We start from the raw sequence: 12884 nt of genomic DNA on the forward strand, positions 1-12884 counted from the left end.
CCAAACCTGCTGGCATTGAGTCAATTCTAACTCATAGAAACCCTGTATAGGATTCCCAAGACTGTAAAGTTTAACTGGAGCACACAGCTTCCTCTTTCTCCCATAGAGAGTTTGGTGGGTTTAAATCACCAACCTTGAGGTTAGCAGCTACACAGTGCCACCAGGGCTCCTAAACAAGTAACTACTATACCACCCAGTAACCATACTCTTGAGCATTAATCCTGGAGTAAAGAAAACTTAGGTTTACCCCTAAAAATTTTACAGCAACTTTATGACCCAGATATCCTTCAATGGATGAATGGTTGATTAAACAAACTGTAGTAAATCCATACCATAGAATATTATTCAGCAATGAAATGGAATAAACTATTGATATACATAATAATTTGTATAAATCTCAGAGTAAAAAACAAAGCCAACTGAAAAAGGCTATATACTGGGTTTTCTAGAGAACCAAAACCAATTAAACATAAATATAAATCTATCTATCTATCTATCTATCTATCTACATATATATACATTTATATATTTATGTTTTACTGGTTTAATTATGTTTAATGTATGGTCCCAGGTCCCCAACAGAAGAGAAAGAGAGAGTCCCTCCGAGTGTACATTATATTGGGAGCAAACCACACCCCAAGGAACCAAGGAAGTCTCCCTTTATTTGATTGGCTGCTCATAGCCACTCATCATAGAGGTAACAATGCCTGTATTAGGTTTCATTCCAACTGCTAAGGAGCTCTGGTAGCGTAGTGGTTATGAATCGGGCTGCTAATCTCATGGTCAGCAGTTTGAAACTACCAGCTGTTCCGTGGGAGAAAGAAAGATGAGGCTTTCTGCTTCCAAAACCCTGTACAGGGTCGCTATGAGTTAGAACCAACTCCAAGACACATAACAACAACATTCCAACTGCTTAACCTTTGGAAATCCTGGCCTAATAAAGTTGACACAAAACCCTAACTATTACAACAACTTTCATGAACGTTATAGAAATTATAGAAGTAAAGGCCAGTGTAGGATGCCCACCCAGTCAGTTCTGACTCACCATTGTGCCACTAGGCCTCTTTAACCCTACTCTACCTAGGACTCTGCAAACAGATGCAGGGTGGGGGGCCCTGGCATTTTCAAGGCGTGAGGATCTTCCCTTTTCTTTCTTTATGGCAGGAAAGAAGTAATCAACTGAGACTGCTTCCCATTTCAAACTGAAAACAATATGGTCACAAGTCTTCCCACTCTTCCATCCCCACAGCTCTGAGTCCTTCAGGGTTGGGGGTCTTGGTCCCTAAAGAGGCCAAGTCACCAGGAAGCCCAGCAAAGGGCCCAGTGAACTGCACACTATGACTGCAGGTAAGGCACTTTAGGGTCTTTGTGTCTGAGAACTGGAAAGGAAGACAAGAGGAGACTATCTTGTTGGGGTAATCAACCTGACCAGCAGATAGGGCCGCTTTCACACTATGGGTGCCACTCAGGTGACCCACTTGGGTACCTCTTGGTACCTCTTTCTAGTTTTGTCTGTGAACATACAAGCACAAGCAACCCTAACTTGGAAAGGGAATAGTTACCAAAAGGTTCAGCCCCCTCATGAGGATGCAGATCCTGCTGTCTCAGGTGGGCCACCGAGACTGGGGAAGAGGGAGTAGAGGGCCAAAGGGAGGACTTAGGGTGGAGAGTGGAGGAGGAAGATGATCTGCTGTAGTCCTGAAGCCCATCACAGCGCAGGGACAGTACTTGGTCACACTGACTGTCCTCTTCCATGTGTGCCCTCTGGGTCTTGCTGTATCACCACACAAGGTCCCAAAGCTGAGGCCAACCCTGAAGAACTGACAACTGAAGGCTCTTGGAAGGTGGACAGCTTGTCCTGAAAGGAGATGGAATGATGGGTACCAGCATCTCCATGCCTACCACGTGTGCCTGTTGTCCTCAGGGCAGAGACAGCCGCAGGGGAGCGAGTCCAACAGTGAGAAGCACATTTCAAGGCTCTGCGCCATTCCTCTCTGCTGAGGTCCCATGTCATGTAGCATGCCTCCAAAGGTACGTGTCGAGGAGGTAACTACTCCAGGAGGCTTTGGCAGGGCTGGGAATCACCAGGTGCGACCAATAATTGCGACCCCACATAGTTTACTACCTTAAAGGCCCTTTGTAGCCCTCGGAGCGCTGGTCACACTAGTTATACAGCCCACTTGTCCAGGTGGATGGGGGACACCAGGGCACAGGGTACCCCAGATACTCCTCAGAAACCAATGACCTGCCTAAAAAGCACAAATTGGGCTGTCTTACTGTGCTCACCATGTGGGAATCCCACCTCCAGTTCTGGGATCCAAAGGGTCACCTGAAATCCAAAGTACCCACTTCCTCATCCTCCTAAAGCCCCAAGCAGGTGCTCCATGCCCTGGGCACATGTCGGCTGGTGGAGCGTTGTCTGCTGAGCTAGGATGATGAGCTGCCGACTGCATCTGGGTCTTCGGGGAAACCAGGCACCAAGCACTTAGCACTGGAGCGGGGCCATTCTCTGGACACTCCCCTCTTCTGCCTCCTGGCAGGGCTGAGAGCTCCGACTTTTTCCACCAGCTCCTCCTGCCGGGAGCAGTGCAAGCCTGCCAGGATGGAGGCAGTCAGGTCAAGTCAGCCTGAGAAATGCTGCCCTGAAGTCCTGGGCAAGCTCTTACCTTGCTTCTGCTTCCTCTTCTCACTGGTGACCTACGCGCTGGTGGGAGCCGCCCTCTTCTCCGTCATTGAGGGGGGCCAGGACCTGGAGGCAGATGACCAGGAGTTTGAGAGGTTCTTGGAGAACCTCTGCAACATCTTGAAATGCAACAGAACAGGTGAGTGGCTCCCCTGATCAGAGTGGACCTGGTAGGTGGAGATACTCCCCACTTCTGAGTAACCTTAGGCAAATGACTTCATCTCTCTGAACCTCAGCTTTCTTCTCTGTAAAATGGGGAGAGTAAGAGCCTGTCAGGGCTGCTGTGAAGTGTTGAGAGAATCTAGGCACAGCACCGAGCACTCAGTGTGGGCTCTGGAAGGCCCAGCTCCCCTCCTTGGACCTCATCTCCAGCCCCACCCAGCTCAGCAGGCTTCGTTGCCGGGATTGGGTGGAGTGGGCTAGATGGGAAGCAGTTTTGGGGTTAGGGCTCTTAAACAGGTGCGGCAGGAGACTAGATTTCAAGGCACAGTCCAAGCTGAGCTTGGATCCCAAGACAAGCAGCTTGCCCTCTTTATTCTCCCATTTCTTGTTCCAAAAGCGTTTCCTGTTGTCAGATTGGGGGAGTAAAAGGGGCTTGGTAAGAAGGAACTTGGGGACCTGGTTCTCTTCCTGGCTGTTTAGTGATTTGGGATAGCATCCTTGCCCTCTCTGAGTCTCAGTCTGCAGGAGAGAAGGGGGACCCTCAGCTGTGGTCTGCCAGTCAGGGGGTCCCTGCAGGAAACAGATGAGACCGTGACCACACAAAGTGAGAGGTACTTTCTTTATGTCTTCACCGCACTTCATGGGGCCTGTCTTGCATTCTGTCTGTATTTAGTCACTAATTCCTCCTCTGCCTCCAGAGGAAACTTGTAAAGGTGTATTTGACACAACCAGCAGGAGAAGAGGGTCCGGGAAGCCCCCCCAACACCCGTCACACACACCATGCTGTGTAGAACACTATGGTGAGTCCTCTGTGTGACGGGTCTCAGAAAGATGGACCATCAGGGTGGTGATCCTCAAGGTGACATGTCCTCAGGGGAGCAGTCTTCAGGCAAGTGGGCCATCCATGTGGCGGACCCTCAGTAACACTGCTCACAGCTCTTCCCACAGGCTGGACCTGGCTTTGTGAGCAGGTCCTTTTTCGCGGGGACTAACTAGAGCCAAGTCAAGAGACAGCCTCCCCTCCACGGAGGACACTGCTCCCTCTCTTTACATCTGGGGCGGATGGACACATGCCTAGTTGGCACCAGGGAGATATCATCAACACTGATTTGAACACTCCCAGCCATCACAGGGTCCCAGACTACCAGCCCACTGGGGGCTCTCAAAGACAGGTCACATGTCAGGGTTACCTGGGGAGCTTGTTTACAATACACATTCCCAGGCTCTGTCCCAAACCCACCACATCAGATCTCTGGGGCTCAGCGGGGACTCTCATTTTAAAAATTTCCAAGATGATTCTGATACATAGTGTGGTGTGGGAAACGCAGAGCTGGTTCCACTCCCAATTGGTCCAATTTTTGTTGACGATGATAAAACTCGGTAAATGTGGCTCAGTACAGGCCTGGAAGAAGACTTTCCAAGTGTGATCTTGCTTAATCCTCAAGGTGGGTCTGAATGGGTGCCCACCTTTGACAGATCAAGAAACTGAGACTTGGGAAAGTTAAACAACTAGACAATGGAGCCAGGGAGTCACCCCCATACTCTGAAATGTGGATTTCAGGGCCCAAGTTTATAACCACTTTATCCTGCTGTCTCCCTGATTGGAAACATGGTCAGAAAGCAACCTTTTCTCCATGGCTGGGACCAGTCATGGTCCCATGATGCTTGGTAAAGTGGAAGGTCAGCAAAAGAGAGGAAGCCCCCAACGAGATGGATTGGCACAGTGACAGCAGCAATGGGCTCAAGTGTAACAATTGAGGATGGCACAGGACCAGGAAGGGTTTCATTCTGTTGTACATAAGGTTGTTGGGTCAGTTCTGACAACACCTAACAACATAGCCTCAGCTGGTTCAGAGCTGGGACTGTATACAGGTGCCTGAGCTCCCAACCTGGTGCCTTTCAAATGAGTAATGACTTCCTGCTAGGTGCTAGGCTTGACGCCAGCGGCAGGTGGGTGACTTCTAGCACACAAAGTCCACACTGACTGCTCAGCCCAACAGAACCATTAGGAAACCTCTCTAGGAAATGAGGTCCCCAGTCCTGCTCTGTTGGCCTTGGGAGGGATGTCTTGGCAGCTAAGACTTTGGAGTCCTCGAAGGAGCATCCTCAGGTAGCTAGTGTCTGCCTGTCCAAGTCTGATGACCACATTCCACCATATTTAATGATCTGAAGGGGCAGGGACAATTAGCCTGCAAATGACAGCCTGCATGTCATACAAACCATTCAGCTTCCTTTTCTCAAGAACCCCATGAGAGACTCAGAGCTGATTTTATCCTGAAAAGCGAAAGAAGCAGAGATTTGGCAAGAAAGCCCAAGGCTACACAGCAAGCCCCTGGCCATGGAGCCCAGCCCTGTGGGCTGCTCGGTGGGGTCTCTTCTCGTGGGACCAGAGGCAGGACCTCACCTGTAGAGACAGCTTGCAGGAGGGCTGAGAGAACCAAGCTTTGGGGTGGATGAGGTCACAGGATGGGGGCTGCTGGTTGCTCACCCACCTTTGCCTGGGTGGAGCCTGTGTGGAGGGCAGGACACACACCTACTCACTCTGTCTCTTTCTTGAGTCGAGGCGAGCAGCAAGCTGAATCTCCGGAAGCTGCTGCAGCAGGTGAAACCTCATTGGCTGCCCACCTTCTCAGACTGGTCCTTTCTGAGTTCGCTGTTTTTCTGCTGCACTGTGTTCACTACTGTGGGTAAGTGCAAGGACAAGGGCAAGGCCAGGCCTGCCCTGTGGCTTCCACCCCCCCTCCAAACCAGAGGCCTGTGGGAAGCAGAAGGCTGGGGACTTCTTGGTGGGGATGCTGGGTGGTTCTGTCAGGTAACGCAGGAAACAGTGGCAGAGTACCTACTCTGCCAAGCCTACAGTGTGAAGGAAAACACAGTTCCAGCACAGCCACCAGCCACAGGACACCTTTGTGCAAATTAGAAAAGGGTGCTCTGCCTCCAGCTGGGTACAGCTCCATGCCAGAGCATAGTTCTCAATGAACAAGGCTAGATCCATGGCTGAGTGGGCTTGTGTGCTGTACAGACTGTCAACAGTCCCTGGCTGTCCTGCAGGGAACAAAGCAGATACTCCAGGACCTCAGGAGCCCCTGGGCAGGAGAGAAGCCATCAGGTGCAACCGCAGTATGGTCTGTACATGCGCAGGGCATTCTGGGAGCAGAGCAGGGGCAGCTGTGGGCAGATTTTAAAGGTCTTACAGTATGAGCAGGAATCAGCAGGGTAGTGGAAGGTGGGCGTGAAGAGGGTATTGCAGACCACAAGGACAGCAGAACAAAGGTCAACAGTAAGACCAATGTGAGGCATGGTAAGCAGGTTGAGTTGGAGGTGCAGAGAGGTGAGAGGGAGAGGACTGTAAGCAGGTCAAAGGAAGTGGGGAGTGTCTACAGGATGTGAAGCAAGGGAAGGACATCATAGCTCAACATCCCAGAGAGAGCATTTCAGCTGCAGCGTGGGGTGTGGACTAGAGGAGGTCAGATGGAGACAGGAAGACCATCATGGAAGCCCTTGGGCCATCACTTGGCCAGTGAAACAGACTAGGGCCCTTCTTTATTCAATAGAGAAGGTACTGACCCTTAGGACTGCCCATATCTCCTCCCACCTGGAGCAGTTGGGGGAGTCCAGTGGTCAGCTGGGGACTGTGCAGGCCAATACCCGCCAGGTTGGGACACAGCTCCTCTGAGCTTTGTTCCTAGTTCATACTCTCTCCCACATCTGCCTCTCTGAGTCAGCTGAGGACCATCAAGTAAGTGGCAGCTGAACTAACAAAAAACCCAACCCAACTGGCTTAAACCTTGAGGAAAATGTCTTGCCTGACAAGTAAGAAGTTTGGTCAATGGGCCACTCAGCTGTGGTGTGAGATTCAGGTCCAGAGGCAGCAGATGGTCACCATGGTCCTCATCCCATCTGCACACAGACACAGCTAACAAAAAGAAGGCTATCATAAACAGGGAAGCTTGGTCTCCTATCCACCATCAGGCCAGTATGGTCAGGGGTTTGGATTACCTGAGTGGCTACTCAGTCAGGATCTAAGTCTGGGTCAGGGGAGCACAACCAGGGTGCTCTAGAGAAGGAAGGGGTGGGTGGGTGGCTGCTGGGTGAGCCCTCACTGCTTCTGCTGCCACGTGCTTTGAAAACGGACCCATGAGCACTAAGAGAAATCTACCAGGTTTCATTCAGAACGGGTCTCATTCACTAGAATGTTAGTACAGGCGGGGCTATGTCCTGGGCAGAGAAGCTAAGAACAATAGCTGCATGATTGAACTCTCCCTAGAGTTCTCTGCTGACTGGACCCATTCCCACTGCCCCTGATGTAACTGCAGTGATATTGCCTGATACACATTCCCTGACTGGTTCCTCACCAGGGTCCCAGGAGGGAGGTGCTGATAGTGTTCCATTTGACCCCCCGGAGGAAGTCACTGTCAGCAGAACTACCATCATGTCCCCACAGTCCCCTCCACACTTACCTTTTCAGGGGGACTGACAGCTCAGGGGGACAATTTGAGGGGACACCAGTTACAGGGGAGTATAAACTGTAAGGAAGGCACCATGGGGAGGAGAGCTTGGGGTTCAGTTGTCTGAACTTAAAAGGACTGACTTCATGCAGGGTTTCTCAATCTAGGCACTACTGGCATTTTGATCTGGATAATTCTTTCTGTGCATTATAGGATGTTTAATAGCATCCTTGACCTCTACCCACTAAATTCCAGGAGCACCTTTCCCCTAGTTTTAACAAATGTCTCCAGACATTGCCAACTGTCCCTTGGGGAGGGGGAACCTCTGAACTAAGGCAATGGTTGTCAAAGTGTGGTCCCGGGACCAGCAGCATCTGAGAACTTTTTAGAAATGCAAATGAATTCTCAGGCCCCATCCTAGACCTACTGAATCAAAACCTATGGAGGTGGAGCCCGGACCTTGAGGTTTTAATGAGTTCTCCAGGTGTTCTTGGTGATAAAAACGTAAGAAGTTGGATCTAATGTCTCATTCTCAGCATTAGCTGCACTTGGAATTGCATGGACCCTACCCTGGACCTACTATGTAATTTATCAGAATCCTCCAGGTAATTGTAATGGGAGTCCAGGCTGTGAACCACTGATCTAATGGAAATACATTAGCTTAAAGCTTACTTTAAATTCCAAGAAAGCGATACTACTGCCTATCATTTGCATCAATTAGGACACCATGCTGTCCAGTAAAGACAACTGGAGGAGGATGTGGGAGAATGTTCTGCACTTCGGTAATCAATAACAGTTTTGAAGGTCCCTTGGTAACACTACTTCCTGCCCTACATCTCCGGGTCATCTGAAATGTATCAGGACCTGATGCTGAGAAAGAGCTACCTGCCAGGTGTGAGGCAGGCCAATCCCCAGTCAGCCCCACTGCGTCAACCCCTTGCATTAGAAAGGAAGTACATGACTATTAAATACCCACAGGCTAAGTGGAGTGGACTGATCGTATTAGAATCTACCAATACATTATACCAAACGATATGATTTTCCATTATGCATTTCAGCATTCAGTAATTGGAGAGCTAATACAGTTCTTTTGTAGGGGCTGTGTGCCCTCTGAAACTTGCTTCCTTGATATGTTTCCTGGAATGTAGCTTTCTCTTCTGGACTGAAAACATATCTCAGTCAGAGCAGCCACAAAGACCCTCTGCATATAACCCACTTGTCCCTGTTTTGCCAAGGAGAGGATTGGGCAGGGCATGTGCTTGAGGCAAGACCTTCAGACAGGGGGTGTAGACCTTGTCTGCTGTGGACCTTGTGACCCTGGGCAAGTCACTTGACTCCCTGTACCTCCACTCCCTGCCTACTGAATGCAATAACACTGATAGCATGAGGAGTTTGGAGTCCTGGTGTGGCGCTGTAGGATGCGCACTGGACTGCTAACCACAGGTCAGTGGTTCAAACCCACCATCAGCTCCTTGGAAACCCTATACAGGGTCGCTCTGAATTGGAACCAACTCGATGGCACTTACCAACGATGAGGAGTTTTGCTGTGTAAAGCCATGAAGCTTACTCCACAAATTCTGTGTGTAAGAAATGCTTCATTCTTTCCTTTCAGTCAAAATCAATGAGCCTGGAGGCTGGGCGGTTACTACTAGGAGCCTCTCCTGATTTCCATAAGGTTGCTTGGGAACTAGTAGGGGAAACTCGTGCACTGTATGGGAAATGGTTAGCCCCTTGTCTGTGGGCTCTCAAGGCTATTGCTGTTGTTCATAAGGGCTCATGGCTCTGGGGGGCAAATGCCAAGCTTGGGCATGGGAATCTTTGCTGGCATCCAGGGCCTGGGCTCCTCCAGCCTCACGAGGTCCTGCCCCTCCAGGACAAACTCCGTCTCCCTTTTCTTCCTACTTTCAGGGCTAAGGTGACCAGCCTTCCCTGTCTACCCCAGATGCCCCAATTTTAGCATTGAAAGTCCCACATTCCTGGGAATTCCCTGGTTCTGAGCAGCCCCAGTTTGCTGATCATCTTGACCACAACCCATCTCTGTCCCTCCCATCTTTCTTCTCCCTATACTCTGTCAGGAGCTCACCACTGGTTCTGGCCTTTGCTGAAGTCTGGCAGGGAGGCTGTCAAGCCCTCTGGGGAAGCAGAAGGAGAGTTGCAAGCAATACCTTCTTAGCAATTTGTCCTGCACCACCCCACCCCCCACCATAGATGGGAGATGTAACCCCTGGGGTGCCCTAATCCTGAGCTTTGCTGTGTGCAGTGATAGAGGCTTTGCCTCCATCTCACCAGGGGCTTCTGCAAGGCAAGGCTTATTCCTCCCTGTACCCCTAACCTCAGCCCAAGTGTCTGACATAAAGTTGGTGTATGATAAATGGGAAATGAACACATTCATTCAACACCCATTTATTGACGTGCTGGGCACTGTTCTAGGTATTGGGGAGTCCCATGATGGGTGAAGCACATGAAATCCCTGCCCTGTGGAGTGTACCTTGGAAGAGACTGGCCAGGGACAAATGCACACCTTCTCAGGGAAGGGGAAGGGGTGGGATGACAGCTGCGATTTGAAATGGGGTGGGTGGCGAAGATACCCTGAGAAGAACACATTTGAAGAGAATTTTGTAACAAGAGAGGGAGTAACCCGTATGGAGCAAACAGATGAGGCCCTTTGAGGGCCATGCCACCTCCCCCCATGGGACCCTGGTGAGGGTGGATGACTGGGCACCTGCCTGTACCTGGGGGGTGGGACTGGAGTGTGACCCAGGGAGCAGGAGCCCTGAGGAGGTAGAGTTTAGCCCTTCTGGGTGTCATCTTCAAATTCATTTCTCTAATCAGACTGGCCTTTTCCTTTCTGAATGAATTGTTTTGTATGAATCACAGGCATCAAATCCAAAAGCTTAACTCATGGAAGTCATGGGAGTTTGCCCACTTCAGACCACGCTCTGCTTCTGTAGACAGGGGTAGGGTGGGTGAGGAGAGTGAGGGGGTGGGGTGGCAGTGCTCGGAAGGGCCCCTGAAGAGCACAGAAGCTCTCAACCCACCCATACTTTTGCTTGACGGACTGGTCCTCACGGTGGAAGGTTCCATCCTAAGGATGATCCTAACCAAGGGGATTTTGAAAACATTGGTTAGGGTCAGCCCTGTGAGTTCGCATCCCAGCTCTGCTACTGATCGAACGCACGGAGTGGCTGAGTCACTCCATCCCTCTGAGCCTCAGTTTCCCCATCTGTGAGCAATGATGGCAATGTCTACTGATGTAGATTGGCTGATGTCCAGCCCACAGGCTCACAAGACAGCTCTTATCTCTCCAGATAGGATACTATGTGTCCACTACTGGTGTATGTCATCTTCCTGACTGGTCAATATACCATATAGACACTGCCATCCCCATTTTACAGATAAGAAACCTGAACGTGGAACCTGAACAACTATCTTCTAAATACATGGCATTTAGAATACTGGGATTCAAACTGAGGTCCATCAGGGATCCTAACCACTTTACTGTCATCTGTGAACATGTTTGGACCTCTGGTGTGGCACTGTGGATCAGCACTGAACTTCGAACCACAAAGTTGGCAGTTCAAACCCAGCAGCTGCTCCTTGGAAACCCTATCCAGGGTCTCTATGAGTCAGAACTGACTTGATGGCACTTCACAGGAACATGAATGTGCTCATCTCATCTGCTAAAGCACAAGGGACTCTAAGGGCCGCAGTCGTTCTGTCTTTATTCATCGCCCATCTTCCTTTCCGAATACTACGCGTACTGTTGTGCACACCGTTGGCACATAATAAATGCCTATTCTATAAAAACAAATGAAGTGAGAGGCTCAGACCTCCCAGAGGTGAAGTTGTTGTTGTTAAGTGTCATTAAGTCAGTTCCAACCCATAGCGACCCTGTATAGGGCTGCCAAGGAGCAGCTGGTGAACTTGAATCACCAAGTCAGTTCAAACCGACTTAGCAGTTCAGCGCATTAACCCACAGCATCATGCCAGGACTCCAGAGGGGAAGTGGCCAAGGCAAAATGCAGGACAATCAGCTCCTGGCCAAGGACACTGTTGAAGGTCTGGAAATAAGTTGCTACTTGTTCTGAAAAGAAATAGGGCTTCTCGCCATCCCCTAAGCAGCCCTACTGCCAGATAGGTGCATGCACAGTCTAAGATGAATACTGTCAAACACATTGTGTGACATGACATGTTGAAAACAGGAAATGGTAGATGTCCTTTTGGGGGTGGGCAGGGGGTGGGGCAGGGAGGGAAGGTGTGGGGAGGTGACAGTCCAGTTCTGTCCTCTCTTTCAGGTTATGGATACAAGTATCCCATCACCAGGCTGGGCAAGTACTTCTGCATGCTTTACGCACTCTTGGGTATCCCCCTCATGTTCCTGGTCCTCACAGACATGGGCGACATTCTGGCGGCCATCTTATCCATGTCTTACAACAGGTGCCAGAGACTCCTTTTCCAGGAACCTCACCTTCCCAGGTGGTGCCCCCTCCTGCTCTGCAAAGGAAGACCTGATGCCAGGCAGGTAGACGAAGCCACTCCGAAGGTCATCATCACTGCTGAAGAGCTCCCAGACCTCAAACCTGACCGGGGTCCTCCAGCCCCAAAGTGCAATGCAGAGATGTTTGAGCAACTTCTTGCACGAGAGAAGCAGATCATGCTGCAGCTGCCCTCACAAGGCATGGAGAGGAGCACCTCATGTCCTGAGCTGGGGTTAGGGACACTCTCCTGCTCCATCCTCAACAACCTGGATGAGGTGGGACAGCAAGTGGAAAGGCTGGATGTGCCCCTTCCCATCATTGCTTTAGTCATTGTTGTTTACATTTCCTGTGCAGCCGCCATTCTCCCCATTTGGGAGACGCAGATGGACTTTGAGAACGCCTTTTACTTCTGCTTTGTCACACTGACCACCATCGGGTTTGGGGATGTCATCTTGGATCACCCACATTTCTTCATGTTCTTGTCCATTTATATCATCATTGGGATGGAGATTGTGTACATTGCTTTCAAGTTGGTGCAAAACAGGTTGATTCACATCTACAAAAAGCTCATGCTGTTCTTTGCAGAAAGGAAGTTCTACCTCTATTTTAAAAAGTGAAGGAAGGGCTGCTGTCTCTCTTGGATGGACACTGGCCATGTGGGTTTGTGGCACTGTGGTCTGACATCTTGGGCATTGAAAACAAAACCTGTATAAGAACTCATGGGGTCCCCAGGAGTCGGACTCAACTGGACAACAACAAATGACAACAACACACTCTATGCAGATATTTCAATCCTGAAGACTTGCAGATAACCTGACCAATACCCTTCCTCTCAGGACATTACCAAATCCAAACTCAAATCCACTGCCATCAAGTCGATTCAGACTCTTAACGACCCCGTATAGGGCTTCTAATACTGTAAATATTTAGAGAGTCTCATCTTTCTTCCAAGGTAGTCTTGAACTGCTGACCTTACAGTTAGCAGTCTAGTGCTTATTCTATAGCTACTAGGCTCCTTATAAGAATATTTTAGGAAGATGAAAGAAAGAAAATGGTCATCATCCTCTAAAGTCCAATTATTTTCATTTTATTAGTGAAATCTGATGGATGCCA

The 12884-nt window shown here is 49.9% G+C and overlaps 1 protein-coding gene across 1 annotated transcript; it reads left to right on the plus strand.

The window, feature by feature from the left end:
• Nucleotides 1-1337: 1337 nt before the first annotated feature.
• On the plus strand, nucleotides 1338-12388 carry KCNK18 (potassium channel, subfamily K, member 18). The gene is made up of 4 exons (XM_006831494.1): nucleotides 1338-1347; nucleotides 2541-2822; nucleotides 5404-5532; nucleotides 11589-12388. Exons 1-4 carry the CDS (start codon nucleotides 1338-1340, stop codon nucleotides 12386-12388), a joined length of 1221 nt encoding a protein of 406 aa, XP_006831557.1.
• Nucleotides 12389-12884: the final 496 nt, after the last annotated feature.

Source organism: Chrysochloris asiatica, unplaced genomic scaffold, assembly GCF_000296735.1.
Source record: "Chrysochloris asiatica unplaced genomic scaffold, ChrAsi1.0 scaffold00003, whole genome shotgun sequence".
Classification (NCBI taxonomy): domain Eukaryota; kingdom Metazoa; phylum Chordata; class Mammalia; order Afrosoricida; family Chrysochloridae; genus Chrysochloris; species Chrysochloris asiatica.

Coding starts and splice junctions, on each gene's coding strand:
- KCNK18 (XM_006831494.1), top strand. Junction 2,823..5,403: donor CTTGAAATGCAACAGAACAG/GTGAGTGGCTCC, acceptor CTCTTTCTTGAG/TCGAGGCGAGCAGCAAGCTG. Junction 5,533..11,588: donor CACTGTGTTCACTACTGTGG/GTAAGTGCAAGG, acceptor CCTCTCTTTCAG/GTTATGGATACAAGTATCCC.